Source organism: Balaenoptera acutorostrata, chromosome 1 (assembly GCF_949987535.1).
Source record: "Balaenoptera acutorostrata chromosome 1, mBalAcu1.1, whole genome shotgun sequence".
In the NCBI taxonomy this organism is placed as follows: Eukaryota; Metazoa; Chordata; class Mammalia; order Artiodactyla; family Balaenopteridae; genus Balaenoptera; species Balaenoptera acutorostrata.
The window spans coordinates 115,171,101-115,197,954 of NC_080064.1; the positions used below are offsets into that span (position 1 = coordinate 115,171,101).

The window sequence follows — 26,854 nt, forward strand, 5'->3', positions numbered from 1 at the left end:
GGTGATGGAGGAAGGAGTCTCAGAGGAGAGTGCCATGTGGGGGCATCTGGGCTGGGCCTTGATAAGAAGTTGTGGGCAGAGGGGTAGTCCCAGGCCCAGGGGAAGTCTGGGCAAAGACTTGGGACCATGTGAAGAGCACGCCGGGTCAGATCAGTTTGCCGTCCCCACTTCTCTTCTGCTTCTCTCCCCTGCTGTGTGGGTACTTGGGGAATGTGTGTGCTGCCAGAAGTTTCCTCAGGCTGAATTTGCTGTTAGAGTGAATTGCAACATGGCAGAGGAAAGGGCTGGCTGGGCGGCACTGACAGGAGTGCAGCGGAAGGACCCCTGCAGCAGCTTGAGCCCCTGCGCCAGCTGGCTGGCCGCTCATCCAGATGGTGCAGGGTTAGAGCTGGCAGCGCCTGGAGGGGCGGAGAGGGATTGCAAGGACCGCAGGACCCTGGGAGTCTGGAGAGACTGCGGAGAGGGTTCTTGGTGACTGAGAGTTAGGTTCCAGGACTGCTTGGAGGTACTGGGGAAGGGAGAGCCGTGGAGAAGTGTAGGGGATCCTGGTGATCTCTAGGGACTCCAGACCACCAGAGGGAGCTCCAGATGTGCTGAGGTGCCTGTGAAGCTGGGGGCACCAAAGGCACCAAGGGCACTGTGGGTCAGCACAGGAAGATGTTCAAGGGAGTTTGGGATCTCGTAGACTCTGGGGGGTGGAACCTGAGGTCTAGAGCGGCTGGGGAGATTTAGGGTTTCCACTCTCTCTCCTCTAGCATGTCCAGCGTGTAGACTTTGTGGCTGGGAAGGAGTCATGGCAGTCAGGCCTGCAGACTTCCTGGTGCAGCCCTTGGGGCTGAGGCCCTCATATGTGGCCTGGACCTCACCCACGACCACCTGAAGGAGAACGCAGGTAGCCCTGCAGATGTCTGGGTTCAGGCATTGTGCTGTGACGAGTGCACTGGACTTTCCATTTGACAGAGGCCGGGAGCAGTAAATTACCAATAATTTGCTCAAGCAAACTAGTAAGTATGTTTAACTAAGATTCAGTTCAGGTCTGGCTCCAAAGGCAGTATTTTTTTCCTCTCTGCACTCCCTGCCCTTGGCTGGTTTGTTATCATGAATTCATGGAGCATCTATTAAAAACCTATTATGTACTGGAGTGTATGATAGTTTCAAGGGCTGCAAAGATAAATAAGACTCGAGGGCAGGGGAGATACATAGGTAAACAAACCTAGATAATTCAGAGTGACAGGAGCTAAACTAAAAGCCTGTGGTTCAGGGGATGTGTAGGAAGGAGTGGTCCATGCTGCCCAGGATAATGCTGCGAAGGGGGAGCGAAGTCAAGAAGGCTTCAGAGAGGGGGTAGTAGTTGAGAGAGCTGGTTTGAAGGGTGAGCAGATGATCCTCAGGGTACACGGGAAGGGGAGGGTGGAGAGAGTGGAGGACGTTCTGGGTTGAAGGAGCAAAGTGAGTGAAGGTGCGGAGGCTTAGAGCTGCGGTGCCATCTGGGGGTGGCATGGGTGTGAGGGGCAGAGAGCTTGACAGGTCAGCCTGCTTGGAGCTTTGCCTTTGCTGGTTGGCACCGGGGAGCTATTGAGGGGCTTTCAGCAGGGAAGTGATGAGATCTGAGTTTTAGTTGCAGTGCTCTCAGAGCCCTGGTTCTTGCACGGCTCCATGGGACTGTCATGGTGCACTGCAGTGATCTGTCTGCATGCCTTCTTGCCCAGGAGGCAGTGCGCTCTGCAAGGGTAGGGCCTGGCTTTTGTCCATCTTTGTGGCTCCTTCACCCATGGCAGGAACTACTGTAAGCAGGGGTTTAGCACATACAACGTGCTCAAGGAGGTTTGGCGCTGCCGCCAGACCATTGTACAATCTGCCATCCCTGCCCATAAGGACTTACGCCCACCCCTCTCTGGAGCCCTCCTAGCCCGGTGTGGGGCACCTTATAGACAACAGGATAGAGTGGAAAAATTGTGGACTTTGAATACCAGCTTTGCCATTTATTAGTTGCAGGACTTTGGGCAAGTTATTTCACTTCCTGAAGGCATGGTTCCCTCATCTGTACAATGTCAGTGAAAGAATGAAGCTCACCATTCTTTTTTTTTTTAAAAAATATTTATTTAGGCTGTGCCAGGTCTTAGTTGTGGCATTCGGACTTCTTCGTTGCGGCATGCGGACTCTTAGTTGTGGCATGCATGCGGGATCTAGCTCCCCGACCAGGGATCGAGGAGTCTTACTCACTGGACCACGAGGGAAGTCCCCACTTTATTCTTTATGTTCGAGTGTATGTCAAGTGTAGATATGTAGAAGGTGCTCAGTACATTTTAGGTCCAATAATCATAATAAATAATGACCCTCATGGGTGCTGGTCACTTACCTATTGTCTCTCAGCTCTAACCCCTCCCTTCTATACTCTGCTCTGTGAGGCTGGGGCTGACTCTGCAAACCATATTTTGCAGAGCGTATTTTGCCAGTGGGCTCTTACTAAGTTCTGCCAACAGGGAGGTTGCCTACAGGGAGAGAGGGGAGGACTTGCTTCTTCCGGTTGCTTCCTTTCAACGTTGCTCCAGCACCAGGTGGGCAGCATTACCTCCTCCAAGATCTGGATCCCACCTCTGGGGTATCCCTTCCCTGAGGTTCTAGACTCTGACAACCTCAACCTTACCTGCTTGTTCTCCCAACCTAGGGGTGGGAGCTTCCTCTTGCGGTTTTCTCTGTGTTACTTAGTGTTCCCTCTTTGCTTTTCAGCCCTCCCACACCAGTAAAGCCAACCTCTTATATTCAATACTCTCTGTGGAAATACCTAGCGTGGTTTCTATGTTCCTAAGGGGAGTCCTGACACTAACATCATGGCTGTATAAGGCAGCAGGTACTCAGTGCCCTGTGGATGGTGCAGAGTTCAGAAACAGCCTCAGAGACCAAAGATGGGGCAGGGGGTGGGGCAGATGTGGAGGCAATTCCCAGTAGAGCACAGGTCAGGGGATGGGCAGCATGGTGCAAGCTGGTGGATAGGGAAGAGTCTAGACTGATTAGAACATGAGGTTTGTTTTGGGGTGGGGCAGATCACGATGCTGGAGAGGCAAGTTGCAGCTAGAAGTGGAAGGCTTACATGCCAGGGAAGATGCAATTTAGAGATAAAGAAGGGACTGAAGGACAGAGAGGACAAATCAGTTTACTCTCAGCCCTTCAGGCTGGGTTCGTGGTAGAAGGGGCTGGACCTCCAGGAACTGGCTATGTGATCTTAGGCAAGTCATTTGGCCTCTCAGATCACTGATGCCATCCTCTCTAAGTGGATTTTCCATACACTTTGGAAACAGAAAGCTCTTTGCCAGCATAAGGAATTATCGATACTAGGTACTATTCTAAGTAGCTCTGGGGGAGGGGCTCATAGGAGGGAGGAGGGTGCTTTCAGGCTGGGAAAGAGACAAGGTGGGAGCCCAGTGGGGAAGAATGTGGGGGGAGGCCTCCAAGGGTGTGATGGTCCACACTCAGATTGGGAGGCAGAGGGTGGGGGAAGGGATAAAAAGGGAAGCCACGTTTGGGTGTTGGTGTGGTACATGGGTAAGGCTGAGGAATGAGCGGGGGTGGGAACCTAGGTTGCCACAGGCCCTGGAAGCCACTACAGGTGGAGGCTGGTCCTGCAGGGCTGCGTGGGGAAGGTGGTCCCAAGGACACTGCAAGCAGAGGGCTGTGGGCCTCCCTGTGGGTGGGCTCAGAGTTGCTGGGGATCTCTGTCTGCTTTTCTCTACCTGCCCCCTGTTTTATATCTTCCCAGCCGGAAACATCGTGGGGTTACAAAAACACACTGCCAATTCTAAATTCACGCAAACCAACTTTGGCCCAGCCTAGAGCATAGAGGAAAAAAATGTTCATGGAGAATATGTATTTGTCAGACCCCAAGGTAACCAACCAGGCAGAGAGAGGGCAGAGTCAGGGCCCCGGCCGACTCTGACCTCACCCTTCCTGAGCCCAGGACCTCGACCAACTGGGAGGAAGTCTCATTCCTTTCAAAGCAAACTGCTTGTTTTTCACAACATAAATAATGTATGTTCTTTAAAAACATAAAGAGAAAATACAGATAAGCAAAAAGAAGATATAAATCATCCACAACCCCATCTCCCAGATGCATATTTACACTTTCAGACACTTCTCTGGGTTTGTACATGTAAATGCAAAAAATGGCATTTTATTATTTGCAACCTGCCCTTTTCACTCTGCAGTTCATCATGGCCATCTTTCCATGGCACTAAATGTGCTTCTGCAGCATCTTTTTAAATGATATCACAATTAGATAACAACAACTATAATTTGTATAGTGCTCTATAGCTTACAAAGCACTTGGTGTCTATTATCTTATTTCAGCCCTTGGCCTTCTCTCATGGAGGTCTCTCCCTTAGGTAATTCTGCTGCCAAAAGAGGCCACCCCTGCCTCCTTTGCCCCCTGCCCCCTGACCCTGTTCCCCGGAAGTCTTTATATAGCTCCACCTCCATTCTTCCTGCTTCAGCAGCCATCAGTTTCTACTCCAATTGCCATTTGGAGAGATGCATGCTGGCTAGACCCCTCTCCTCCATCTCTACTTCTTCCTGCCTGACCCAGCTGTCAACCTCTGTCCTTTTGTGCACACGCTCTCCTTTCTCTGCCTCCTAGAGAGGAAGGGGCCTCTGTCTCATTTGCTTAAGAATCCTTCTGCATAGTCTCAGAATGTTGTCCCCACTGCCACCCTAGCCATCCTTCCCCTCTCTCCCCCTGCACCTCTGCCCACTTCCCCTCTCCTGTCCGATTCTGCTTGAGGACCAGCTTGACACAACCTGAAAAGGTGGGAACCTGCGTGACCCTCTGCTCCCTCAGGATGTGACCCCCTCTTCATCTCCAGATACAGCCAAGCACAAAGTTTCCCTGTTCTTGCTCATGAGTGGGGATGGGTGGGGGCCAGACCCACAGAGAGCCGAGGGGCAGGCTGGGGTGTCCTCAGAGCCTCCAGTGCGTGTGTGTTGAGGGGTTCTGATCTCCTGTCTCCCTGCCTCTCTGGGTCTCCTCTCTCCCGCACCCCCTTCCTCTGCCTGTTTCTCCCTCCTCACTACCTCCCCAGCATCCCCAGCCTTTCCTGTCCTCCCTCTGCCTGACATCTGACAATGTCCGTGGTGCTTGAGAGCTGCAGCCACTGGGGGCGGGGAGAGAGACAGGAGGGAATGTCTTGTGCCCCTCCTTCTTTGTCCTAGGATTTCAGTTGACATCTTTATCCTGGGAGTGCCTCCCTCTGCCCACCCCAACCCTGACCGGCGGCCCCACCTCTCCCCTCTCCCCTCTGTGGTGGAAGTGAAGATGGCAAGAGGAGGTCCTGGCCTGATCAGTCCAAGATGCCAAAATCTTCAGATGTCCTGCCTTCCCAGGGACCAGATGAGGAAGCTGGGCTGGAGGATCTACTCAGCCAGCTACCATCCTGGGCAGGGGGCTACCTCTCCTGGCTTTGGAGAAGGGCAAGTGTCCCTGAGTTTGGGTAATCCAGATATTCGGGCCCAGGGGGCACTCCACCCCTCACCACACCCACCCTGAACGCCTGCCGCATGGCCCTTAGGCCTCCTTTCCACAGCGAGGACGTCAAAACTCTTAGCTGTGTGGCCCCTTTGAGACCCTTCCTTCAGCCAGGCATCAGGGGTACCTGAGCACTTGATCTCAAGCTCCTGATCATGTGCCCAGGGGCTCACCAAATGCCCTCCCTTCTGGCTCCATCCCAACCCCACCAGCCTGGATTCCTGAGTTGGCACTTTCAGTGTCACTTCCTTCACTCCAGGGACAGCTAGTGTCACCCTAGTGTCCACTGACTAGTAGTGCCTTTAGATGAGTGACCCAGAGGGGCTCCTGTTCATGGAAGGCAGCCAGAAGAAGCCCCAGGTGTTCAGGCCCTCTGACTCCTGGGCAAAGATCAGGAGTGGGTAGGAGGTGCCAGCACACTGCCCATCGGCCTCACAGGGACGAGAGGACCCCCAAACTCTCCTTTGTGCCCCTGGGGGCGGGCACTGGTGGCCTGAGGAGTTGGGCATTGAAGTCTCTTGCTGGAAGGAGGAAGACCCTTGCTGTGGGGTAATGGCTGTGACTAACATCTCCCTTGTCCTTCACCTCAGCTAAGGTTGGAGAAGAAGACAAACAACTCCTGGACCAGGGGAGGGGCTTCCACAACGTTGTTGACACTAGGCCAAGGGGAGGGTCCAAGTTTCTACTCCAGGTTTGCCCCCTGGCTGGGCATCTAAGACTTGGTGCCCTGCCATCCAAGCTCCCTGAGTCTCGGAGGGAGTATGGGGCTGTGGGGCTGGCCCAGGAGCAGGAGCAGGATGCTGACCTCTCCTGTCTTCGTACCTGGCTCTTCCTCCTACGTGATGATAGCCAGGAACCACCCTGGCTGCAGCCTTCTGTTCTGTACCCAGAGCCTAGAGGAAGAGGAACTGTGAACACCCCTATTTGTCCTGCCTCAACCAAGGCCTGGTCCAGTGGCACAGCTCACCTGACCCCGGACCACTTGACCTCGAACCTTCCTGCCCCAGGCCTTTGGGCCTCTCACTATGGAGGACTCCAATCTCTTCCCCACAAAGATGCATCAGTTGCTCCTGAGCTGGGAGCAGGTGGGACATGAGACCTATAGCCTCCAGCATCCCTTTGCCCAGGTGGGGGACTTGTCAAGAGGGCACAAGAACAGTTCCAAGGGGGTAGATGGTAAACATGTAATTCTTTTATGCTAATCTGTCTCCACGCCATTTCCTACCCTTCCTAGCCAGCTGCAGGTTATCTTTTCTGGACTTCTGTCTGAATGGGGGTGGGGGTGGGGGGGAGGAGGAAATCAAGAAAGGTGTTTCTGGACTCTCTATTTTAGTCACTGCATTCATCCTTCTGCCTCTCTGGTAGGTGTCCATCACTCTCCTTCCCCAGGCCAACCTATTGTCTGTATTTAGCTGTCTCTGAGAGAGGACACTTCTTCCCTCCACAAAGCTTCCCTGTATAGTTGGGAAGTCCCTTCTGAAGTCTAACCACCATCTATCTTGCTACCTTATTACATCTACTTTTCTTTCTTTTAATTTTATTGGAGTATAGTTGATTTACAATGTACATCCACTTCTTTTCCAGGACATAGATGGCAGTAGAGTTTGTCTTCCAGCATCCCTATATCTTTCTCCAAAACGTTATTTTGGGCCCATCACCACCTGCTCATCTTTGGAGGTGAAGCACAGGCAGTGTTTTTCTGAAGCCCTCTTTTCTTCAACTCCCAATCCCTTCTTTAAGCCCTTCCACCAGCACATGCCCAGCGCTTCCTGAGCACGCAATGTCCCATCCCGTGGAGGTTAGGGGACATGGGTGGTAGGGAGAGGGCTTGACCCCAGTGCTGCCCTCTGGGCCTGTGCAAGTGCAGGTGTGCCTGTCTGATGTGCGAGTGTGTGGGTCTCAGATCCAGGGCTTATGTGTGGAGTCTCTCCTCCCTTGTACTCGCTGGTGGCCGGAGACCAGCAACACAGGGAGGAGAGAACAACCTTCCCCACTCTTTTTTCCCTAAGCTGTGGTTCCGCCAGCAACCATTAGGGGTCACTGTTGCCTTAGCCAGCAATGACAGGCAGGGACAGGGAAGGGCAGGGGTGCGTGCGGTGGGACACGTGGTCCTTGCTGCCCACCTGGACCCTAACAGGATAGTGTATGAGTTGTGGTTGTTATCATAGAGACGCCTCGCACAGACTCATGCACACTCCACTCATGCCTTAAGGAGCTGTGGTTTTCAGGACGGGTGCTGGGGTGAGCAAGCACGCTTAGAAGTATAAACCTCCGCAGAACCCCTGTGTGTGACAGCATGGGAGCTCTGGCCCTGAGGACCTGGATGCAGGAAACGCTGATATAGGATGCGAAAAAGCCTTGAGCCAGGCCCAGCCCCTTCTGCTACCACCCCCTTCACCAAGGTTTTAAGTCGTTCATCTGCAGCTCCTCCCCTTCGAATGCTCTGACGGCACTGGCATAAGAGCCTGGAAACAGACTCCCATGCGCTCCTTTAACCTGCCTCCGGGGCATCTCTGCTCCTGGGATGGAATAACAGTAGGGAGCCAGACACACAGACTCTGCTCTGACGTGTGTCCCCTGCCTTGCCTCGGGGGCATCCAGCACGGACTGGTGATGTCATCAGTACCCCTCCCCCACCCCAAGTTCTGCCCACTTCAAGTCTGTCCTGTGATACCCCAGGAAATGTCTGCCCAGTGGAAATAGGGAGGGATGAGGTGTGGGGGACGGGTTGGTGAGGCTGGGAGGCCAGATACAAAGGTTCCCCTGCCGGGCTCAACCACTTCTGGCCACCTGAGCTGCAGATAATAGCAGGATGGTCCTGCTTCACTGCCATGGCAACCCTGGCTGCTCAGGTCCTCATGGAGGTGGTGTTTGACAGCAGTGTATTTATCCTATATCACTGCCTCAGGGTCACCACCTCAAGTCCCCAAGGAGGGAGGGAGGAAGTTCATCCAGTGTTAACACCATATAGATGGAGAGATAATGGGCTGCCCGGGACCAGGGTATAAACAGACCTCGGCCTTTATTGTGCCTTCTCCAGTCTTCCCATGAGAGGCAGGGGTGGGGGGCAGAAGTGAGGGCAGGGAGGAAGCAAGGCTATTAAAGCCTTAATAATCCAAGGGTAGGAGGGGGATTGAGGGGGAAAGGACTGGGAGAAGGGGTGAATCGGCACCAAGGGAATGCCCTGGAGAAGAGGAAGGGGGAGCAGCAAGCTTGGGGTCTTTGGGTATGGCAAAGGAGAGGAAGGGGTGAGGGCAGGCCTCCAGGCCAGGCTGGGAACCCACTCACCCGGGTCCCTGGGTTCTCCCCACAACCCCTGCGGTACGGGGCAGAGGGGAGGAGGTGAGAGGAGCAGTCACGTGGACGCCCAAACCCAGCATCCCAAACACAGACCGAGAGGGTTCCAGGCCCGATTCTGGCTGCTCATCTGGTTTCAAACGTGCTGATGGCCCCAGATGCCCACAGGAGCTCCGAAGCCGAGGGTGGGGTTCCCCAGACCCTGCCTCTGGGGCGGGCAGGCCTCTCTTCCTAGTCTGAGTAGGCTCTCTCACTCAGAGGGCAGGATGTCTTGTCCACGGTCTAACCTCCACTTCTGTTGTGGCCTTGATTACTTTCTCATGGAGGATCAGATTCCTGAGAAAATCTTTCCTGCCATGACTCTGCTCTGCTCTCCCCGTCACCCCCAATCTGTCCTGCTCCTGCTCTCTGTGCCCCCCTCGGCCACCCCCTGCCCTGTCTCAGCATCTCATGGCTGCAAAGGTCAGGTCCCTTCCTCTCTGCCCATGGGAGGCCAACTAGCCAGGGAATGGGGTGCCCCTCAGTGCCCTGGACCCCCATTTTGGGGGCTGAAGTCTGAGGAAGCCCCTTTAGGGGTTGGCGGGGAGTCGGGCTCTGCATCTGTGGGCAGCAGGGAAGCCCGGGCCCCCCGGCACTCTGGGCTGTAATAGAAGGAAAGGAGGCGGAAGGAGGGCCGCAGCTCTTCCTGTATGCTGTCCAGGATGTGGGTAAAAGTTGGGCGCAGGCGCGGGTTCTGCTGCCAGCAGCGGTGCATCAGCTCCTGCCTGGTGGAGGTGGGGGGCAGTGTCAGAGGGGTGCACACGTCCTGCCTCCTGCACTGAGAGGGTCAATCAGTGTGATTGTAGGGGGGATCATGGGGGATTATGTCTGCGAGGGTCACAGGGGAGTAAATGGGGGTTGTAGTGGGCATTTTGAGTTGGAGGGCTCAGAGCTGGGGATCAGTGCAAGTAAAAGCATCAGAGGAGGTGGGCCAGACTCACGGGGGTGGGACAGGTGTAGGCAGGGCAGGGACGAGGCAGGGGCAGACTGGGGTGACTCACAGCTGAACGGGACAGCTCTCCAGCTCCTCTAGGACCCCGCCATCCATGACGAACTTGAGCACCTGCTCATTGGACAGGCCCTGGTAGGGTTGTTCAGCCAGGGTCACAATCTCCCAGAGCACCACGCCAAAGGACCTGGAGGACGCGGAGGAGGGCCTGAGCCCAGCACCCTTAATGCAGCTCAGCGCACCCTAAGGAGTGCACCCAGGCCTCTCCCAAGGCCCTGCCTCCACACCCCCTGAGCCCTCTGCTCCAGCCAGGCCCCACCAGACATCCGAGTGGGTGGTGAAGATTCCGTCTTTGAGGGACTCAGGGGCCATCCAGCGCACAGGCAGCAGCCCCTTCCCGCCCTTGCGGTAATAGTCTGTCTCATACACATCTCGAGTCATCCCGAAGTCTGGAAAGTGAGGGTAGACAGGGTGTGGGGCAGCAGAGCCATTCACCAGCTCCTGCCCCAGGAATACCTCTCCCAACCCTCTCCACCTCCATAGTCTCCAAGAATCCTGGAATGTGAGGGCTCAAAGGACCTCAGAGATCATCCCATCCAAATCCCGCTGCCCTTGGATGAGGAGACTGAGATCCAGGGTTGGGGGCTATCAGGGACAGAGCTGTGGGACAGGCCTGGGTCTCCTCAAGCCTCGCTTAGGGGGAGTCACTCTATCCAGGCTGTCCCGCCCGCCTGGCCCCCTCTGTACCCCCGATCTTGACGGTGAAGTCCTGGGACACCATGCAGTTTCGGGCCGCCAGGTCTCGGTGCACAAACTTGTTGGCAGCGAGGTAGGCCATGCCATCCGCGATCTCACCAGCCATCTGGATCATATCTCCCAGTGCTGGCCGAGGGAGCCCAGGGTTGTTCTAGAGCCAAGAGAGGGGGCTAGTGAAGTAGGAACTTGAGGCTGGACTCCTGCCAAATGATTACCCCTACAACTGTGCCCAAGTCCTCTCTAACTCACCAGCCCCTCACCCAGGATCTTCCTGGTCCCTACCTCTGCCTCAGGCCGCAAAGATCGAAGATGGCTCTTGAGGTCCCCTCGGGTCATTAACTCCATGATGACCAGAGTTGGCTGGCCCTGAGACACCACACCCAGGAGACGTACCTGGGATGGACAAAGAGCCTGGTTGTAGGTCTACCCAGCTCCCTTGATCTCCCTGGCCAAAACCTTGTTCTGCTGTCACAACTGACCCAGACACCAACCCTCCTAACCCCAACCATGACCATAACCCTAATCTTGACCTAACAATGACCCTGTCGCTAACCCATGACCTTAATCGATCTGACTATCATCCCAATCTTCATGATTGAATCAACTCTGACCGTGATCCTAATAATGATGTGAACACTCAGTATTGACTTCCACCATGACTGATTCCAGCCCTAGCCATGATCCTACCATGGCCCTATGATGACCCTGTTTTGACTCTAACCCCAGCCATGAGCTTTACCCCAATTAGGATCCTAACCACAGGCCCAACCCTGAACTTGATGGTGCCCTGAAATCATCTCTGATCTTTTCCCTCTTACCACATGAACTTCACCCTAATTTTGACGCTGACAATGCCCTTGACCCTCCCTTACCACATGGTGACACTTGAATGCCTTCATGACGGAGGCTTCCTTGAGGAACTCAATGCGTTCTCGTGGGCTGGCCAGCTCATTCACCGTCTTCAGGGCCACGGGCGTGAGCTCCTCTCCAACCTCAAGTCCTTGTGCCAGCCCCTCGTATACCATCCCAAAAGAGCCCTGGCCCAGTTCCCGGATTATGGAGATCTGCTCCCGAGGCACCTCCCACTCATCAGGGATGTACACTGAGAGGAAGTGGGAGTCACAAGGCAAGGGTACTGCTCCCTGCCACACCTCCACCCACTTCTCTTCTCTTCTGAAGGGCTCGGGTCCCAAGGTTGCCTTCTCCAAGATGGTCTGGAAGTCTGCCTCTTCTCCCCTCCTGTCTCCCTTTCCCACACCACCCGTCCAGCCACCCCCAAACCTACTATGAGAGGCACTGAAGTACTCCGGATTCACAGAGGTATACAGCGTGCTGCTTCTGCAATGGGAGGTGAGAGGGTCAGGCTGGAAGGGTCCTCGGGAAGGAAGAAGCAGTGTCAGAGGACAAGGAAGAGGGACATTACAAGGAGGAAGGAAGTTACTGATCATACCCCTAGCTCTGATCAGGGTGACCCCTGGGGAACACCAAGCACTTTCCAAGCTAGTCTTGGTCCTAGTCCTGGGATCTGGGATCTGACAGGCTGGGAAAAGGGAGGACAGAAGTAGAGAAGCTGCTGTCTGCTCAGCTAGTCCTCAGAACCCAGTTAATCAAAGTCCTGCCCTCAGTTCCCTCTCACATCCAGCCCTAGGGGGATCTGACATCAAGAATCCCAGGATCCCAGGACACATCCTGAGGTCTCCTGCTTCTCCCCCTGCTATGATAGGACCAGTTTCATTAGTTCTCAGGCTAAGAGTTTGGTGACCAACAGACCCAGTATGCCCAGACTGAGGGGTTTCCCAGGATTTGGGACTTTCACTACCAAAATCAGGAAAGTCCCAGTCAAACGTGGACAAGTTGGTCCCCCTAACTGAAAGGTATGTCTCTTTCCTCCATGCCGCCCCCCAGGGGAAGAGTTACTGCTTCTAAAGAATTCCTTTCTGCTGTCTCATCTACTACCCTCTGATTGCACTGACCTTATGATGAGGGCTCAGGGAAGAAGGGGGCTGGGAACCAATGGGACTTGTCATCACCTCTTCCTGCTGTAGAAGAAACCGAGGGCAGCAAGAATGATGAGCAGCATGAGCCCCACGGGGGTGACAGTGAGAAGGACGTGCAGCCCCCCGGAGTCTTCCTCCTCTGGTGGCCAGAAGGCAGCAGAGGGTTGGGTCAAAGATGGAGAAGTCAGAAAAAAAAGAAAAAAACAATAATAATAAAAAAAGATGGAGAAGTCAGAGGATAGAAGACACTTCTCTTTCCACAATGGGAGGTGAGGATGGAGGAGGGATGGGGTGGAGGGGCCTGTGGTTTCCACAATGGGAGATGTGTCTGGGGACCCAGGTGGGGCTGTTTGGGAGTACAGGTCTGGGACAGAGGCTCTGCATACCTGGGCCAGGGATGTAGAAAGCGACACCGTCTGTCCAGGAGCCGTTGCCAGCCAGTGAGGTTGCCCGAACTCTGGCAGAGTAGTTTCCAGGGGGCAGCAGGGCCAGGTGGACGCCCCCAAACTTGGCATATCGCAGGCGGGACACACACAGCACCGTGGCCTCCTGAGGGCAACACAGAATAGCTGGCTGGGAAGAGGATGCAGGCACAAATTGGGGCTAGGTTAGGGTGTCTCCTGGGGTACCTACCTCTCCCAAGCGGCGGTACTTGATTTCGTACTTGAGAATGAGTCCGTTGGGGTCCGGTGGCTCAAGCCAGCGTAGGAGAACACTGCTTTTGCTGGCTGCCTCCCAGGCCACCTTCCCTGGGATGCCATCAGCCTCTCCTGCGGGACAGGGCATCAGGCAGCCCGGCCACAAGTATTTCCTCTCACCTTCATGTTCAAACCCAAGGGCTCTAAACTGGGAGGTTTGAGGAAACGCTGGGATTATGGGGACTGGGAAGGGTGAGCAAACTGCGGCCCTGAGGTTGGCGGGAGGTCAAACTGGCTAGTTGGAGCACTAATTGGATGGGGTCCTTGGGGTCGGCGTGTGGGCGGGGTAGAGCTGGGGGTGGGTCACCTACTGTGGGGCATGGTACGCGCAAAGACGAAGGTGGCAGCGCTGCAGCCCACAGTGTGCGCCGCGTGGTTGCAGGCATGAATGTCGATCCGGTACTCTGTGAAGTGGCGCAGGCCCCTCAGCACCGCTCGCTCCCGGGGCACTTTGTCCTCCTGGATCTCGAAATCCGAGCTGTTCCCCCCAAGCCGGAGGGCCCCGGCTGCCCGGCGGTGCCTCCCTGAGTCCCTAGGGAGGGCGCAAGTCAGAGCCAGGTCCCGGTCCCGGGAGCCACGCCTCTCGGCCCCTGCTCCGCCCCCGCTCACCTTTGAGGGCTCTTATTGATGGACGTCACCTTCCAAGGGGATCTGGGGAGACCGGGGGATCGGGGAGGTGGGCCCTGTCAGGCCCGCCTGGAAGGCGCCCCAGTGCCCTCTGCAACGGCGGACCGCCTCCCAAACCCACCCACAACCCAGGCCCCGCCCCCCCGCTCCCCGGCCCGCAGACCCCGCTCGTCAGCACCCTGGCCTCCCGGCTCTCTCGTGCCGAGACGCACTTGGGGATGGTGATGGCATTGTGTAGAAAGTTTTCAAACTTCTTCTGGAAGGAGGCCTCCTGCGCCTCCAGCGGTGGCAGGACCTGCCCAGGAGGTGGGTGCTGGCAAGGGCAGCAGCCAGGCTCCCTGTCGGCCTCGAGTTCCCCGTCTTCGCGGTCGAAGCGGGGGTCGTTGTTGCTGGTGGGCAGCCGCAAGCCTGGTGCGGCGGCGGCGAAGGAAAGAGTTAGACTAGCAGCGCCCGCGGCCCGACACCCCAACCCCGCCGGTCCGCGCCTCCTCCCTGCGCACCGCGGTGGCAGTAGTCATTGAGGTAGAGGTCGCTGTCCTCTGCCAGGCGTTGCCACAGCACCAGGTAGTAGGTGATGTTTCCGTTGCGCTGGGTCGGTGGCTTCCAGCGCACCAGCAGGTGGGAGGAGGAGTTGGACGTGGAGATGACGTCCTGGGGCACTGTGGGTGCTGGGGGTGTGAGTAGGGTACAACTGAGGGGCTGCAGATCCCCCTTTCAAATACTGTCTGGTTAAGGGCCCCTCTCTCTGAGGTCCGGCCTCCCAGCCTCTATAGGCCCGATGTTCAGTGACCCAGCTTCTCTATTTCTGGTGCTTGGGTTGCCCCATTCTCACTAGGACCCAGGCATTTAGCTCCCAACCCCCTTCAAAGGCTTCAGCCTACCTGCAGGTAAGGTTCGGAGGTAGATGATGGGGCTTTGGGCTCCTTGGTGCGGGCTGTCCTCTGCAGTGGTCAGCGTGATGGCCCGCACAAACACTGCGTACTGTGTCCAGGGCTTGAGCGGGGTTAGGGTCACACCTGGCTCCTGGGTGCGGCTTAGGGGCAGTTCCACATCCAGTAGGTTCCAGCTCTGGGCCCCACAGGCATCTGGACCTACATGCTCTGTGGCATTCTGGAATGGGCTGAACACCCCATCCCTAGAGATGAGGGGCAGCTCAGCCCCAACCCCAGTTTCTAGCATCCCCCTCCTCTCTGAATCACTCCAAGACTGTCATTGTCATGCTTCTTCCAGTATGAGGGCATTCAGAAGCAGGTGTGGGTCTGCCCTTTGGGGCAGGTGCCTTGTGGGCATGACACACTCACTGAGTGGGTCTGCTCAGAGCTGGAATTGAGCCAGGATCCCCAGTATATCTCTAAGGAAGCACAGCCATAGCCACACTGCAAGGCAGATGCTAGGGGAGTTTCCTGAAAGACCTCGAAGATTCTCTGCCCTTTGAGTCCAAAGGCAGCTGTGTATAGTCCTGCAGAATGTGAGCTCTACAACCGGTGGGTAGGGGTGGGAGGCCGGGGCTTTACATTGCAGTCCATGTTAGCACTCCTTAACGTGTGGTCCATGGCCCAGAAGATTCAGCATTACCTGAATGCTGAAGCTTGTTAGACATGCAGATTTATGGTCCCTGTCCAGGACTAACGGAATCAGAATCTGTGGGAGCGGGGCCCAGGAATCTGTATTTAACAAACTCTCCAGCTCCTCGTGCTAGAGTCCTTCATCTTCCACTGAGGCCTAGGAGAGTCTTGGCCCTGTGAGCAGGCCTCCCACCATTAGTATTTCTCCCTTCCTCCCAGGCCAGGCCCTGTGCTAGTGGGCAACTAAGATCTCTCCATTTAAATTCACAGGAAATGATTCCAAACCAGGTGGCTCCCATCTTCTATCTACCACAGAGGGCTAGTACTCCTCACTCCTGCCCTCCCAGCTTGCCTTCCCAAATCCATCTCTCTTCTCTAAGGAATTCTATTTTTGATCCCTAGCCATGCTTTTGGAGAAGTTCTTCCTGTGGTCTAACCACTATCCATCCTGCTATGGTCAGTACATTCTCTCCAAAGAAAAGAGCAGCTGGTCCTTGGTTGTCCCTGCTCCCTCCCTTCCTCAGGCTTTAATGAAATGCTGGCAAAGATATGCATAAAACTGGCCAAATTAGTGGGTACTTCCCAAACCGCTGCTGGGGCAGGAGCATGTGGTCAGTACGAAACATTAGTATAGTGAATTGAAGTTTAATTATCCAGGCCTTCCCAGCAGGGCGCCTCTCCTGGGCTTTCAGAAATCCTGATTGTCCTCTCCTCATCACTGGTTAAGGTGAAACTGAGGCACGAAGGGATGAAGAAGGTGAGAGGAGAGAGCCAGACGTGGGCCCTACGAGGGAGTGCGACTCTGGGGTCCTGGCTTGCTGGCTCTCCACAGCCCCCCGGGGCTCTGCCCTCACCTGCCTGCGGTCGTGAACAAATTGACCTGGTCGGGCTCTGACCCCGGCCCGCTCTGGCCCCGCCCCCGCTCTGGCCCCACCCGCTCTGGCCCCGCCCCCGCCACTCACGACTCCTTGTAGTACACGATGAAGCTGAGTAGGTCGCGAGCCTCCAGAGGCTCGAAGCGCTCCCAGCGCAGCAAGATACGGTCGGCCTCCGTCACGTTGGACACGAAGCGCAGGGTGCGAGTCTGGCCTGCTCGGGGTGAAGGGCGAACACTTGCTCTTGACCGTGTTGAGAGCACCTGCTTGAGCCGCCTACTCCCAACCCCCCACCCTGACGCCGCAGCATCCCACCCCCAACGTGGCCTCTGAAGAGAACTTATCACATTGACCCCTTCAAGCGTCCCCTTCCACCCGGGAGCGTGTCTGGTGTATTTCAGCGTGTGTGAAGGTCAGCGTGTGCGCGCGTCTGGGTGTTCCTTGGGGTCACATCTCTCACTGCCAGGGTGCCAGGGGTTGGGGTATTGGGCCTCACAGGCAGCTCGGTCTCCGTTGGTGCGGGGGTTGATCTCTGCCTTGTTTTGCCGTCCCTTCGTGCCAGTCACCTCCTCCAAGCGGTAGATGTGTTCCAGGCAGAGGCGTGGGTTGAAGGCGAAGTATATCTTGCCCACGGGAATGGTGAGCCCTGCAGCCACCCAGGAGCCCAGCTGCTGCAGGTTCTGGTTGTCCAGCACATACAGAGTGTAGTTCCTGGGGGAGGCCAGGGAACCTTGCTCTGCACGGCCGGTGGGGGCAAGGGGTGAGGAAGGGGGTGTCTTACGGGTTCTTCCCGAAGGGGCTGCACTGGGGGCACAGGGAAGGAGCGGCACACAGCAGCCCACCCACACCAGTACATGTGGGGCATTTGTACACACCCACTCGGTGCCACTGACCAGAAATGTGAGGTCCGGCAAGTCACCCACACTCTGTGTTTTCCTCATCAGTGAAATGGGGTCAACCGTTTTTCTGCCTCCCTCCTTCCCTCATCTCGCATTAACTGAGCACCTGCTATGTGCCAGGTTCTGTCCTGGCTTTGGGGACACAGGGAGGAGTGGGACTCAGCCTGGGGCTATGCCTCTCCAGCTGGAGCGGGGGCACCCGTGGGGGTACATGAGAAACCACTTGGCTGGATGGTAATTTAAAACATTATTTTGAAAAATCCTGGCTACATTAAGGGTAGGCCTTGACTGGTAAAGGTAGGAATGGGTTTCAAACCCAGGCAGTCTTGCTCTGCAGCTAAGAGGATCAGATGATAACAATTATAGCCAATACATATCGAGTTATATGTAACTATAATTTTATGTAGTAATATATACTTTGTTTCAGGGTCTGTTTTAAGTGCTTTATACATAACAACTTAAGTAATATTCACAACAGCCCTAAGAAATAAGTAGTTATATTAACCCCATTTCACAGATGAGAAAGTTGAGGACCAGAGAAGTTAAGTAACCTACCCAGAGTCACACAGCTAGTAAGTAGCAGAGCTGTTTCCCATACTCTTCACCACAATTTTGGGAGTGTTGGGGAGGAGATGAGAGAGAGGGAACTATTTCTGACCCCTTACCCATCCACCATGGTGTCCCCCCGGATTAGTTTGAGGTTCTTGAAAAAGCCTAGGGACACGAGGGCAAAGGAGTGCTTGATTTTGAGGAAGCCAGTGATGGTCTCTACCAGTCCCAGGCTGTGCTGCAGCTCCAGCTCCAGGTTATCTGGGAATGGGGAAGACAGGGGTGGAGCAGGGGCAAGGAAAGTGATGGTTCCATTGGGAGGGGGGAGCTGAACGGGGGCCAAGGGAAGGGGGCCCTCAGGGCTGGGACCCAGGATGGTGGAAAGTGGTGCTTTAGCTGGATCATTGTAAGGGGTGTGGCCAGGAGGAAGGGTGTGGCCAGGGGGAGAGGTATGGCCCTGAGGAAGGCACTAACAGCCTTGACGAAGATTGAGGATGAGGCTCCCTTCCACGTGGGTGCAGCCCACCAGATCCTGTGCTGCCTGAACAGAGTCGATGGTCTTGGTGCCCACTTTGCACTCTTTGGGGCATAGCCCCTCGCATTTGTGGCAGAATATGCTAGTAGGGGCAAGCAGAGGACGTGGCATGAGCCCTGGACCAGTGTGGGCCTCCTCACTGCTCCAAGGGTGCCCCCCACCCACCCGACACTCACCTGCTGTCATTACGGGTGAAGCCTGGAGGGCATTGGGCCAGGCAACTACCCTGGTGGATGCCGAAGGTGGAGGCGCGGCCAGGCACAGAGCGCAGGCTGGCACAGTGCTCGGCCGTGACGCAGCGCCAGGACTCATGCTGGTAGGTGCCTGGAGGGCACGCCCTGTGGCAGGCACCCTGGAAGTAGAGGTGGCGGCAGGCGACACAGGCATGGGGGTCTTCTGGCCGGCTGCAGCCTCCCAGGCATTCAGTGTGGCAGCACTCACCCCTAACTGTGCAGGCCAGCCCACGGGGACAGGGGCACACTGCGGGCAGAGTGCTGCATTAGACCTTACCCACGCCTCCTTGGTCCTGGCCCCAGCCCCTCCTCCTGGGCTAACACTCTTAGTCTGCACCCAAATCCCTCCAGCTCAGATGACACTGGTTGCCCGCTCTGCTTTCCGCAGACAGGAGCTCTTGAAGATAGGGGCCGTGGCCCCTCTCTGTGACTCCTCACCTCCCACAGTGCCTAGTCAGGGGTGTCAGAACTCAGGACCAAGCAGTGACCTTGTCTATAAGGGCTGCTGCTCCCCAGCCTGCTGTCCTGTCTAGGCCTAGTGCCCAGATCATTGCTGGGCATGGGGCCAAGGTGAACAAGTCAGCTTCTCCTGAGGAGTGAGGCCCAGGGCAAGGTGGGCCTGGGAGTGTGTAGAAGGAAGGACCATCCCCGGTCATTTGACCCATGCCCCTCCCCATACTTCCTCCCTCTTCAGCGCTCTGCCCTGGGTGGGAGGTGGCCCCAAGCAGATGTGGATGGGTTTGGGGCTGGGTGCCAATGGCCTGGCTACTCTGCACAGCGGCAGCTGGATGTCTGTGGGAGCGATGCGTGTGGCAAGGGTCAGCCAGGGCGTGTTGACACTATACACGAGAAGGACATGCAGCAGCTGTGTTTACAGCCAACAGGGAGATATTGGGGAGGTGGGGCCCAGTGGATACAGCAGGGATCTGGTTACTCTTCTGCCCTCATGCTGAGGCATTGGGGTGAGGGGAGCTGACCTCCAGGAGCTGTGTGGAAAGAGCCCCAGCTTGGGGACCCCAGATCTGCTCCCAGTCTCTGAAGGTCTTCTTTCCCTCCCCTATAACTTTCACTTCCTCCTCCAACCATCCCCTCCTTATTCCACTCCTCCTTTTCTCCACTCTTTCCTTCTGTTTCCCCTCTATGCACCTTACCTCCTAAAGAAGATCCCACTTCACATAATTTGTCCTCACCTGCCCTGTCATTCATCTGTCACCTCCTCCTTTCTCCTTCCACCCAGCTCCCAACCTTCCCATTTCGATACTGCCGGCCTGTGCTGTGGCCATTTTTATCAGAAGCATAGAACTGCTAACATGGCCCAGGCACTGCTCTAATGTTTTACAGAATAGCTCATTCTTCATCACAATGCTCTGATCGTTTTACAGATGAGGAAACTGAGGCACAGATAAGCTAAATAAACATAGCTGGTAAGTAGTAGAGCTGAGATTCAAACACAGGCCAGTCAGCTTCACTCTTGTCCACTGCCCCATACTGCTTCTTGTGCAGCTGCCTTGTACCCATTCATGCCACCCTTCCAACTTATTTACTGTCTCTCCATAACTACCTGATGCTGTCTTGTGCCCACCCCTTGACTGCCTTATGCTACATCAGTTGTTTAACTTTTCTGAGCCTCAGTTTCCTCATCTGCAAAACTGGAATAGCAACAGCACCTCCCTCATAGGATGAGTGAGGATTAAAATAAATAGTGTCAGCAAAGTACTTACCCATACCATCTTACGGCCAGCCAGCCCCATTTGACCCTGCCCCCTCTGTGCCCCCTAGTCGTGTTCTGTGCCAGTGCCCACCTCTCTGGCAGTGGCTGGAGGTCCAGCACCTGTAGTCGGTGTGCCCGCTGAAGGTGGTCCTGGCACAGGGCTCGCCAGTGGCGCCCAGCACGCCGGGGCACACGTCGGCACACTCCTCGCCCAGCTTGTTGCCCACAATGTGGTTGGCGCCAGGTGAAGGCTGCAGCAGGCCCCAGTCAATGGTGGAGAGGTGGCAGAGCTCCTGGTTCTTCTCCACGCGCACGGCCCCACTCAGCACGGCCCCCAGCGCTGGCAGCCCCACGTCCCGCAGGTGCGGCATCTCGAAGATGACCAGCGCGTAGCCCAGGAAGAGGCGGGCACCGCGGATGACCGCTAGGTTGGGGAAGAGGTCACGCAGGCTCTCCAGGCCATAGACACGGAAGAGCAGCAGGTAGTCGGTGACCTGAGTGAGGCGTGGGAAGCTGAGGCCACGGAAGTCCTCGCCGGTGGCTGTGAACATGAGCAGGATCTGCAGGTGGCCCTCCACCACGCTGCAGTTTTCCAGCCGACGCAGCTCTGCCACCTCTGAGCGGATGTCCAGGCTGGGGCACACTGTGGGTTCAAGTGCAGGTAGCCCTCAGTACCATTTGGGCCAAGCACCCCTTGCGTGACCTCCTCCCTGGGCCTCAGAGGCCTCATTGGCAGCTTGGAGGACCCCCACCAGATGAGCCAACATGGACAAAAGTGAGCTGCTGACCTTCCCTCCCAAACTCACGTCCCCTTCTCAGTTGATTGCAACTTCCTTCTTGCAGTCAGACTCCAAAGCTAAAGCCTCCATGATTCCTTTCCTTCTCTAACCCCTGTACTCTGTGGACTCTACCTTTAAAATATATCCAGAGCCACCCGAACTGCTTTCACCATCATCTGTTCCTGGCTTTACAGTAATAGCTTCCTAAATAGTCTCCTCACTTCCACCCCGTCCCCTCTTTCTTCTATCCTCCCCTCTATAGCCAGAGTGGAAACACAACGCACAAGCTGGATCACTTTCCTCCACTGCTCAAGACTCCCCAATGGCTTTCATCTCGCTGATGAAAAGCCAAAGTCCTTAACACAGCCTACAGGGCCCCTGCAACTCTCCAACTTCACCCGCTTTCTCTCTCTTCTTCAGACACACTGGCCACGTTGCTGTTCCTCAAACAAGCTAGCCAAGCTTCTGCCTTGGGGTCTTTGCACTTTCTGTTCCCTCTGGCTAGAACACTCTTCCCTCTCAATGGCTCCCTCACCTCTTTTAAGTCTTTGCTCAGATGCCACCTTCTCAATGAGGACTTCTCTGACCATCCTATTTAATATGGCAACACTCCCTACTCCCCTTCCTACTTTTTTTTTTTAATAAATAAATTTATTTATTTATTTATTTTTGGCTGCGTTGGGTCTTTGCTGCTGCGCGGGCTTTCTCTAGTTGTGGTGAGTGGGGGCTTCTCTTCTGGCGGTGCGTGGGCTTCTCATTGCGGTGGCTTCTCTTGTTGCGGAGCACGGGCTCTAGGCACGCGGACTTCAGTAGTTGTGCCACGTGGGCTCAGTAGTTGTGGCTTGCGGGCTCTAGAGCACAGGCTCAGTAGTTGTGGCACATGGGCTTAGTTGCTCTGAGCCATGTGGGATCCTCCCGGACTAGGGCTCAAACCCGTGTCCCCTGCATTGGCAGGCAGATTCTTAACCACTGCACCACCAGGGAAGTCCCACTCCCCTTCCTACTTAATTTTTCTCCAAATGCTTAACACTGGCTGATATACAATTTACTTATTTATTTTGTTTATTGTAAGCTCCAGAACAGCAGGGATCATTGTGTAATTCATTGCTGTATCCTTGGTGCCTGGTATAGTGCCTGGCACGAAATTGGTGCTCAATAAATATTTGATGAAGGAATGAATGAATGAAATCTGTGACTGGGAAGCAGTAGTCTGAGCTTCAGACACTCCACTTCTCTCCCAGGCCTGAGAAAGCTAGATGCCTGGTCCCTGCATCTGTTTACTCTCAAAGGGACATTCCGTGGCTCCCATTGCCAAAAGTTCAAGTTTAAATTCCTCAGCCTGACATTCCAGGGTGTTGATAAACTGGGCCCCGCTAATACCTCCAGCCTCAGAAGAGTTCCTTGGCCTGCCAACACCCTCAGTTCTTGTCCTGAAAGCCTCAGGTCAAGCCCCCACCTTCCCTGACCCTCTGAGTTAATCACTTCAGGCTCAGCTGCACTTAGTCCAGCATCCACACCAGAACACCTGGGGTATTGCCCCAACATTGCTTTCTGTCTGTCTGTCACCCCCTCCAAGGAAGGAGGCTGCTGAGGGTGGGACCCTTGTTAGTCAGCATCCCCACATGGTGCCCAGTTGAGGGCAGGAACCACTGGGCACTCAGGGGTTGTGGGTTGAATCGATGGACATCTGGATCCCAAGTCCACTCCTCCCTCGGGGACCTGGGTGTGTCTGGCTTCTTTGGATCGCAGGGCCCCAGCCCCCCTTTTCTTTCTTTCCCCAAGGCACGTAGGACCATTCTCCTAATGGGCTGGATACCTGGTCCCTGCACTCACTTCTCCCAAGGATACCTTCCATGGTCCCCACTCAGGAAGATTCAGGTCTGAATCCTTCAGCTTGCCATTCAAGTCCTGCTAACCTCTCCAGCCTCCACTCCCTCCCTTCCTACCCAGCCCTCAAGAAACAATGCACCCATCATACATACCCAGGCCCATCCCCTGATGGTTAAAAGGGGGTGGCCAGGCTAGGCTGGCCCCCTGGGGCTTACTTCACACCTTCTCCCTGTTGTCATTAGTGGTCCCTGTGCTTGGCTCTATCCAGCAACACTGTGTGTCTGTGTGTGTGTGTGTATGTGTGTGTGTGTGTGTCTGAGCACATGCAGGCACACATGCACACACACAGAGAGGGAGAATGAGAAAACACTTCTAGTCCCTCCAGGCAAAGGCCAATCAGGCTCTGCAGGCAGATGGGGGGTTCTCTCAGGAGCCCACATGCCACTTCCCGTCATGCCCCAGCCTTTCTAGGGCTCCCCTGATGGGAGTCATTTGGAAAAACAAATCTACGACCTACACAGGTTAACCCCTGCCTGCCTCCCCTCAGGACATGGTGGTGTGCAGAGCTGCACTGGGAACGGGACATCTGGGTCCCCTGACCAAACACCGCCCTCCCCCGCCCCCCTGCCCCCAGGGCCGTGCTCCTGTCCTGACAACCATGCTCCTGGCTGGCATCTGCTATGCCCTGTCCTGGCACAGCAGAGGAGGAGGGGAGGGGTGGAGGAGGGGAAGGGTGCAGGGGGTGGGGCTATGCCTTGCAGGCAATGCCTCTGTGACTAGCACTCTTCAGGGGACCCCCTGTCCCAACCCATTCACATCACCCCTCTGTCTCTGCAGGAAAGGGAGACCCTGCTCTGCCCCTGGAAGTCCCCAGTCTGAGGGCATCATGGGACCCCCTCAGGCAGGCACAGAGAACTGGATTCCTGAGCTTCCTCAGTCTGGAAGGGAATGGTGGGTGTGGGGAAAGGGACATCTCTTCATCCTTCCGCCTTTGAATATTCCACTCTCAGCACTTTTTCCTCCCCCTGCCAAGCCCCCAGCACCCTCATGAGGGCCACTTTGTCTACATGGTCCCAACCCCCAAAACGCTACACATGGGAAGTGTTTAGCCTGGGGACTAATTAAAAGAAGCCTCCTACCCCAGCGGATGGGCCCTCAAAGTGGGGGACGTGGGACAGAACCTGGAGGCAGGAGCTCAGGACCCCAGTCTCGCTTGATCTCTCAGTTCTCTGAGCTTCAGTTTTCTGTCTGCACAATGGGTTCAGTTACTTAATGGTGCCTGGTTTTCAGCTCCCCTTCCCATCCTGGCCCCTTTCCCATTCAGTGGCTCTAGAAAAGACCTCTAAGACTAACCCCCTCATTTTGATTCTCATTCAGGCTTTACTGGGATCACTGTTTCATAAGCAGGAATGGAGGACATCTATTCATCCCTGTTTCAGGGTCCTTCTCATTTCCCAGGGAACTGAGAGGAAAACACCCATCTCTGGGAACTAAATGCTCCTCCTGGTGGGAAGTCCTTCTGAGACCTAACCCCAGTCTTCATGTCGAAGTAAGTAAATAGATGTGTTCTGGCTGGAAGCTCAGTGTTTGGCCTCCCAGTCTGCTGGAAGGGAGATGGGGCTCCAGGAGACAGTGCTGGGGACTCACCCTCGCGAGTGTCCAGGCTAAATCCCAAGGAGAGGAGGATCACAAGCAGGCAGGCTACCCATGGCCACAGACTGGGCACTGCCATTGTCCTAGTCCTGCCTTGTGCCCAGTCCTGGCTCTTCTCCAGATGGCTCCAGGGAGGAGAAGGACCTGACAGGCCCTAAGGGACACAGAGATGCAAGCTTCAGAGGGAAGGGGAAGGGAAGGGGCAGAGTGACAAAGAATCCCACACAGAGATGGCAAGAGACAGAAAAAAAGTAATGAGAGCCACAGAGACACAGACGGTGACAGGCTGCTGGAGCCAGAGACTCAGCGTGAACACAGAGACAGAGAGATGAGGACAGAGATGCAGACAGCAACGGGGAGAGACTCAGAGAGGCTTCCAGGGAAACAAAGTCACACAGGGTGCAGAGCAAAAGGCAGCGCAAGAGGCCGGTCAACCCTGAGGGCGGAGCAGAAGCCCGGGGAACAGGCAGAGGAGAGGAGCGGGGGGTCCCGGGGAGCGCGGGACTCGCCGGGGACAGTCTCCCCGGATCCCTCCGGGCGCGCTCGGCTCCCCAGCGCCAGCTGGCCGCGCTGCCGCGGTATCTCCCTGGGTGGCACGCAGGGGCCGCGCCCAGCTCCCGCCTCCCCGCCCCAGACCGAACGGATTGGTTTGCTGGGACCTCTCGGTTCTCCCCGCCCCTCCCGCCAAGCCAAAATATTTAGCCTGACAACTCAGGGGTGGACAGGTCTGTTGGGGAAATAAGGCCAAAATACAGGGGGATGGTGGGCCAAGAAGAGTTCCCCCCAGCCCCGCTGCGTCTGAGGTGGGTCCTCCCTCCCTCGCCCCTGCGGACTTCTCCCAATTGGGGCTGCACTGCCGGCCGGAGCGGCGGCGAGCGACCGGGCCCCTCGGGGAAGGGTGGTTCTAAGTTCGGCCACCTGCTGCCTTGACACCTGCGGGGTAACTGCTGGCAGCAGCGACCCGGTGAGCTTGAAACCCGGCGGGAATGCGACCTGTCTCCCGAATAGTCAAGTCCTTCGCCTCTTTGAGCCCCTGGCAACCTCCTTAGGAGCCTGTCACTTCCGCTTTCGGGCGCAAGGCGCTGTCCTAGTTAAGTCCCTTGGTTCCAACCAAAATCCTCGTGGAGAGGGCAATGACCCCGTGGGGCCCCGCTTCTGTCTCGTCACCTTCCTGAATTCAGGCTACTTGGTCGGTCGGTCTGTCTCTGTCTCGGGAAATTGGGGGACAGTCTTTGCTGGGGCCCTGGTGGAGAAAACTCTCCTCTCGGAGGGCTTCCTTTGCGGGTTCCTTGGGCCCTTGTCTGCCCTACCCTTCTTCAAAAGTCCCTCCTCCAGAGCCCCTCTTCCTTCCCCTTTCCCCGGCTTGAGGCCCGCGGGGTGAAGGGGCTGGGACCTGCCCTGTGACTGCTGCTGGGGACCCGGGGCTTTCCGGGTGCGCGGCCTCCTTGGACCGACGGGTCCCCAGCTCCGCCCGCGGGCGGCTCCCGCGTCCGAGGAGCTAAGAGAGCTATTAATTTCTCCGCGCAGAAATCGATGCTCTTGTCAGAACAGCGATCGATGCCAGCCCAGCCCAGCTTGGCCCTACCCAGCCTGGGGGCCAGTGCCGGCTGGCCCGGGTCAGTGGCTGACGCTGGGTCGCCAGGCGCCGCGCAGTGGGGGCTGCCGACGGCGCCCCCAGCCACCCAACCTCGGCGGAGCTCACACCTTTGCGCGCGGGCTTCCAGCGCCACCCTGTGGCCTCTCCTGGAAATCGGCGTCTCGGGTCCCGGGTCTCCATTCTCCGGCTGTTTGGGGGCGACACCTTCCCTTTCTGTCTTCTGTTTTCCTTCCCCAGGTTCTGCGTTTGGTCTTTTGGGGATCCCTTCCCATTTCTTTCTAGGCTTTAGAGAGTGTTTCACCTAATTTATCCCAAGTGACATGCACACTCCCTCAGGCACGCGCCCCGTGCGGAGTGAGATGTGAGGCCGGGGGCTGGCTAGGATGACCTGGACGGCAAGCTTTCCCGAAGCTCAGTCATCTCCCCTCCCCCCTAAATGCAGCTTCTGTAGGCTGGGAGAAATAATGTATCAACTTCCCAGTTCCCCTACTCCCAGCAGACACCTCCGAGGAGTTCTGCGGATGCCCTTCCGCGCCTCCTGGAGCTGGGGGGATCTTGGGGGAGTAGGCTGCCAGGGTGGGGGCAAAGTTGGGGACTTAGAAGAGGAGGGGGAGGGGTTGGAGTCAGAGGGGGCGGAGCGAGGCCGGGCGGGGGCCGCTGGCTCCGCCCTTTCCTGGCGGCTGGGTCTTTAACACTGCCCAGCGCACATGTCGCGGGAGGCCAGGCAGCCGCTGCTGGAAGCACACAGAC

General features: G+C 56.2%; 1 protein-coding gene across 2 annotated transcripts; it reads right to left on the minus strand.

The window, feature by feature from the left end:
* Positions 1 to 9,252: 9,252 nt before the first annotated feature.
* Positions 9,253 to 24,912, minus strand: INSRR (insulin receptor related receptor). 2 transcript variants are annotated; one of them, XM_028163926.2, is made up of 22 exons: positions 24,502 to 24,912; positions 20,337 to 20,888; positions 18,478 to 18,781; positions 18,241 to 18,383; positions 17,883 to 17,931; positions 16,815 to 17,029; positions 16,406 to 16,532; positions 14,760 to 14,998; positions 14,379 to 14,546; positions 14,091 to 14,286; positions 13,861 to 13,902; positions 13,563 to 13,783; positions 13,187 to 13,323; positions 12,940 to 13,102; positions 12,587 to 12,692; positions 11,842 to 11,894; positions 11,429 to 11,658; positions 10,839 to 10,949; positions 10,548 to 10,707; positions 10,120 to 10,249; positions 9,853 to 9,987; positions 9,253 to 9,576 (listed from the first exon to the last, which is right to left on the minus strand). In XM_028163926.2, exons 1-22 carry the CDS (start codon positions 24,584 to 24,586, stop codon positions 9,333 to 9,335), a joined length of 3,810 nt encoding a protein of 1,269 aa, XP_028019727.1. In that variant the 5' UTR covers positions 24,587 to 24,912; the 3' UTR covers positions 9,253 to 9,332. The 2 variants fall into 2 exon arrangements, with proteins under 2 accessions (XP_028019727.1, XP_007171900.1); XM_007171838.2 differs by having other exon boundaries at positions 17,883 to 18,027.
* Positions 24,913 to 26,854: the final 1,942 nt, after the last annotated feature.

What these genes read in the sequence shown, in the direction of transcription:
- INSRR (XM_007171838.2), bottom strand. Translation starts at nt 24,586, where the DNA reads ATGGCAGTGCCCAGTCTGTGGCCATGGGTAGCCTGCCTGCTTGTGATC. An exon ending in CAATGACTACTGCCACCGCG is followed by an intron (nt 14,287 to 14,378) that starts GTGCGCAGGGAG and finishes CCGCCGCACCAG; the next exon opens with GCTTGCGGCTGCCCACCAGC. An exon ending in CTTTGCGGCCTGAGGCAGAG is followed by an intron (nt 10,708 to 10,838) that starts GTAGGGACCAGG and finishes TCTTGGCTCTAG; the next exon opens with AACAACCCTGGGCTCCCTCG.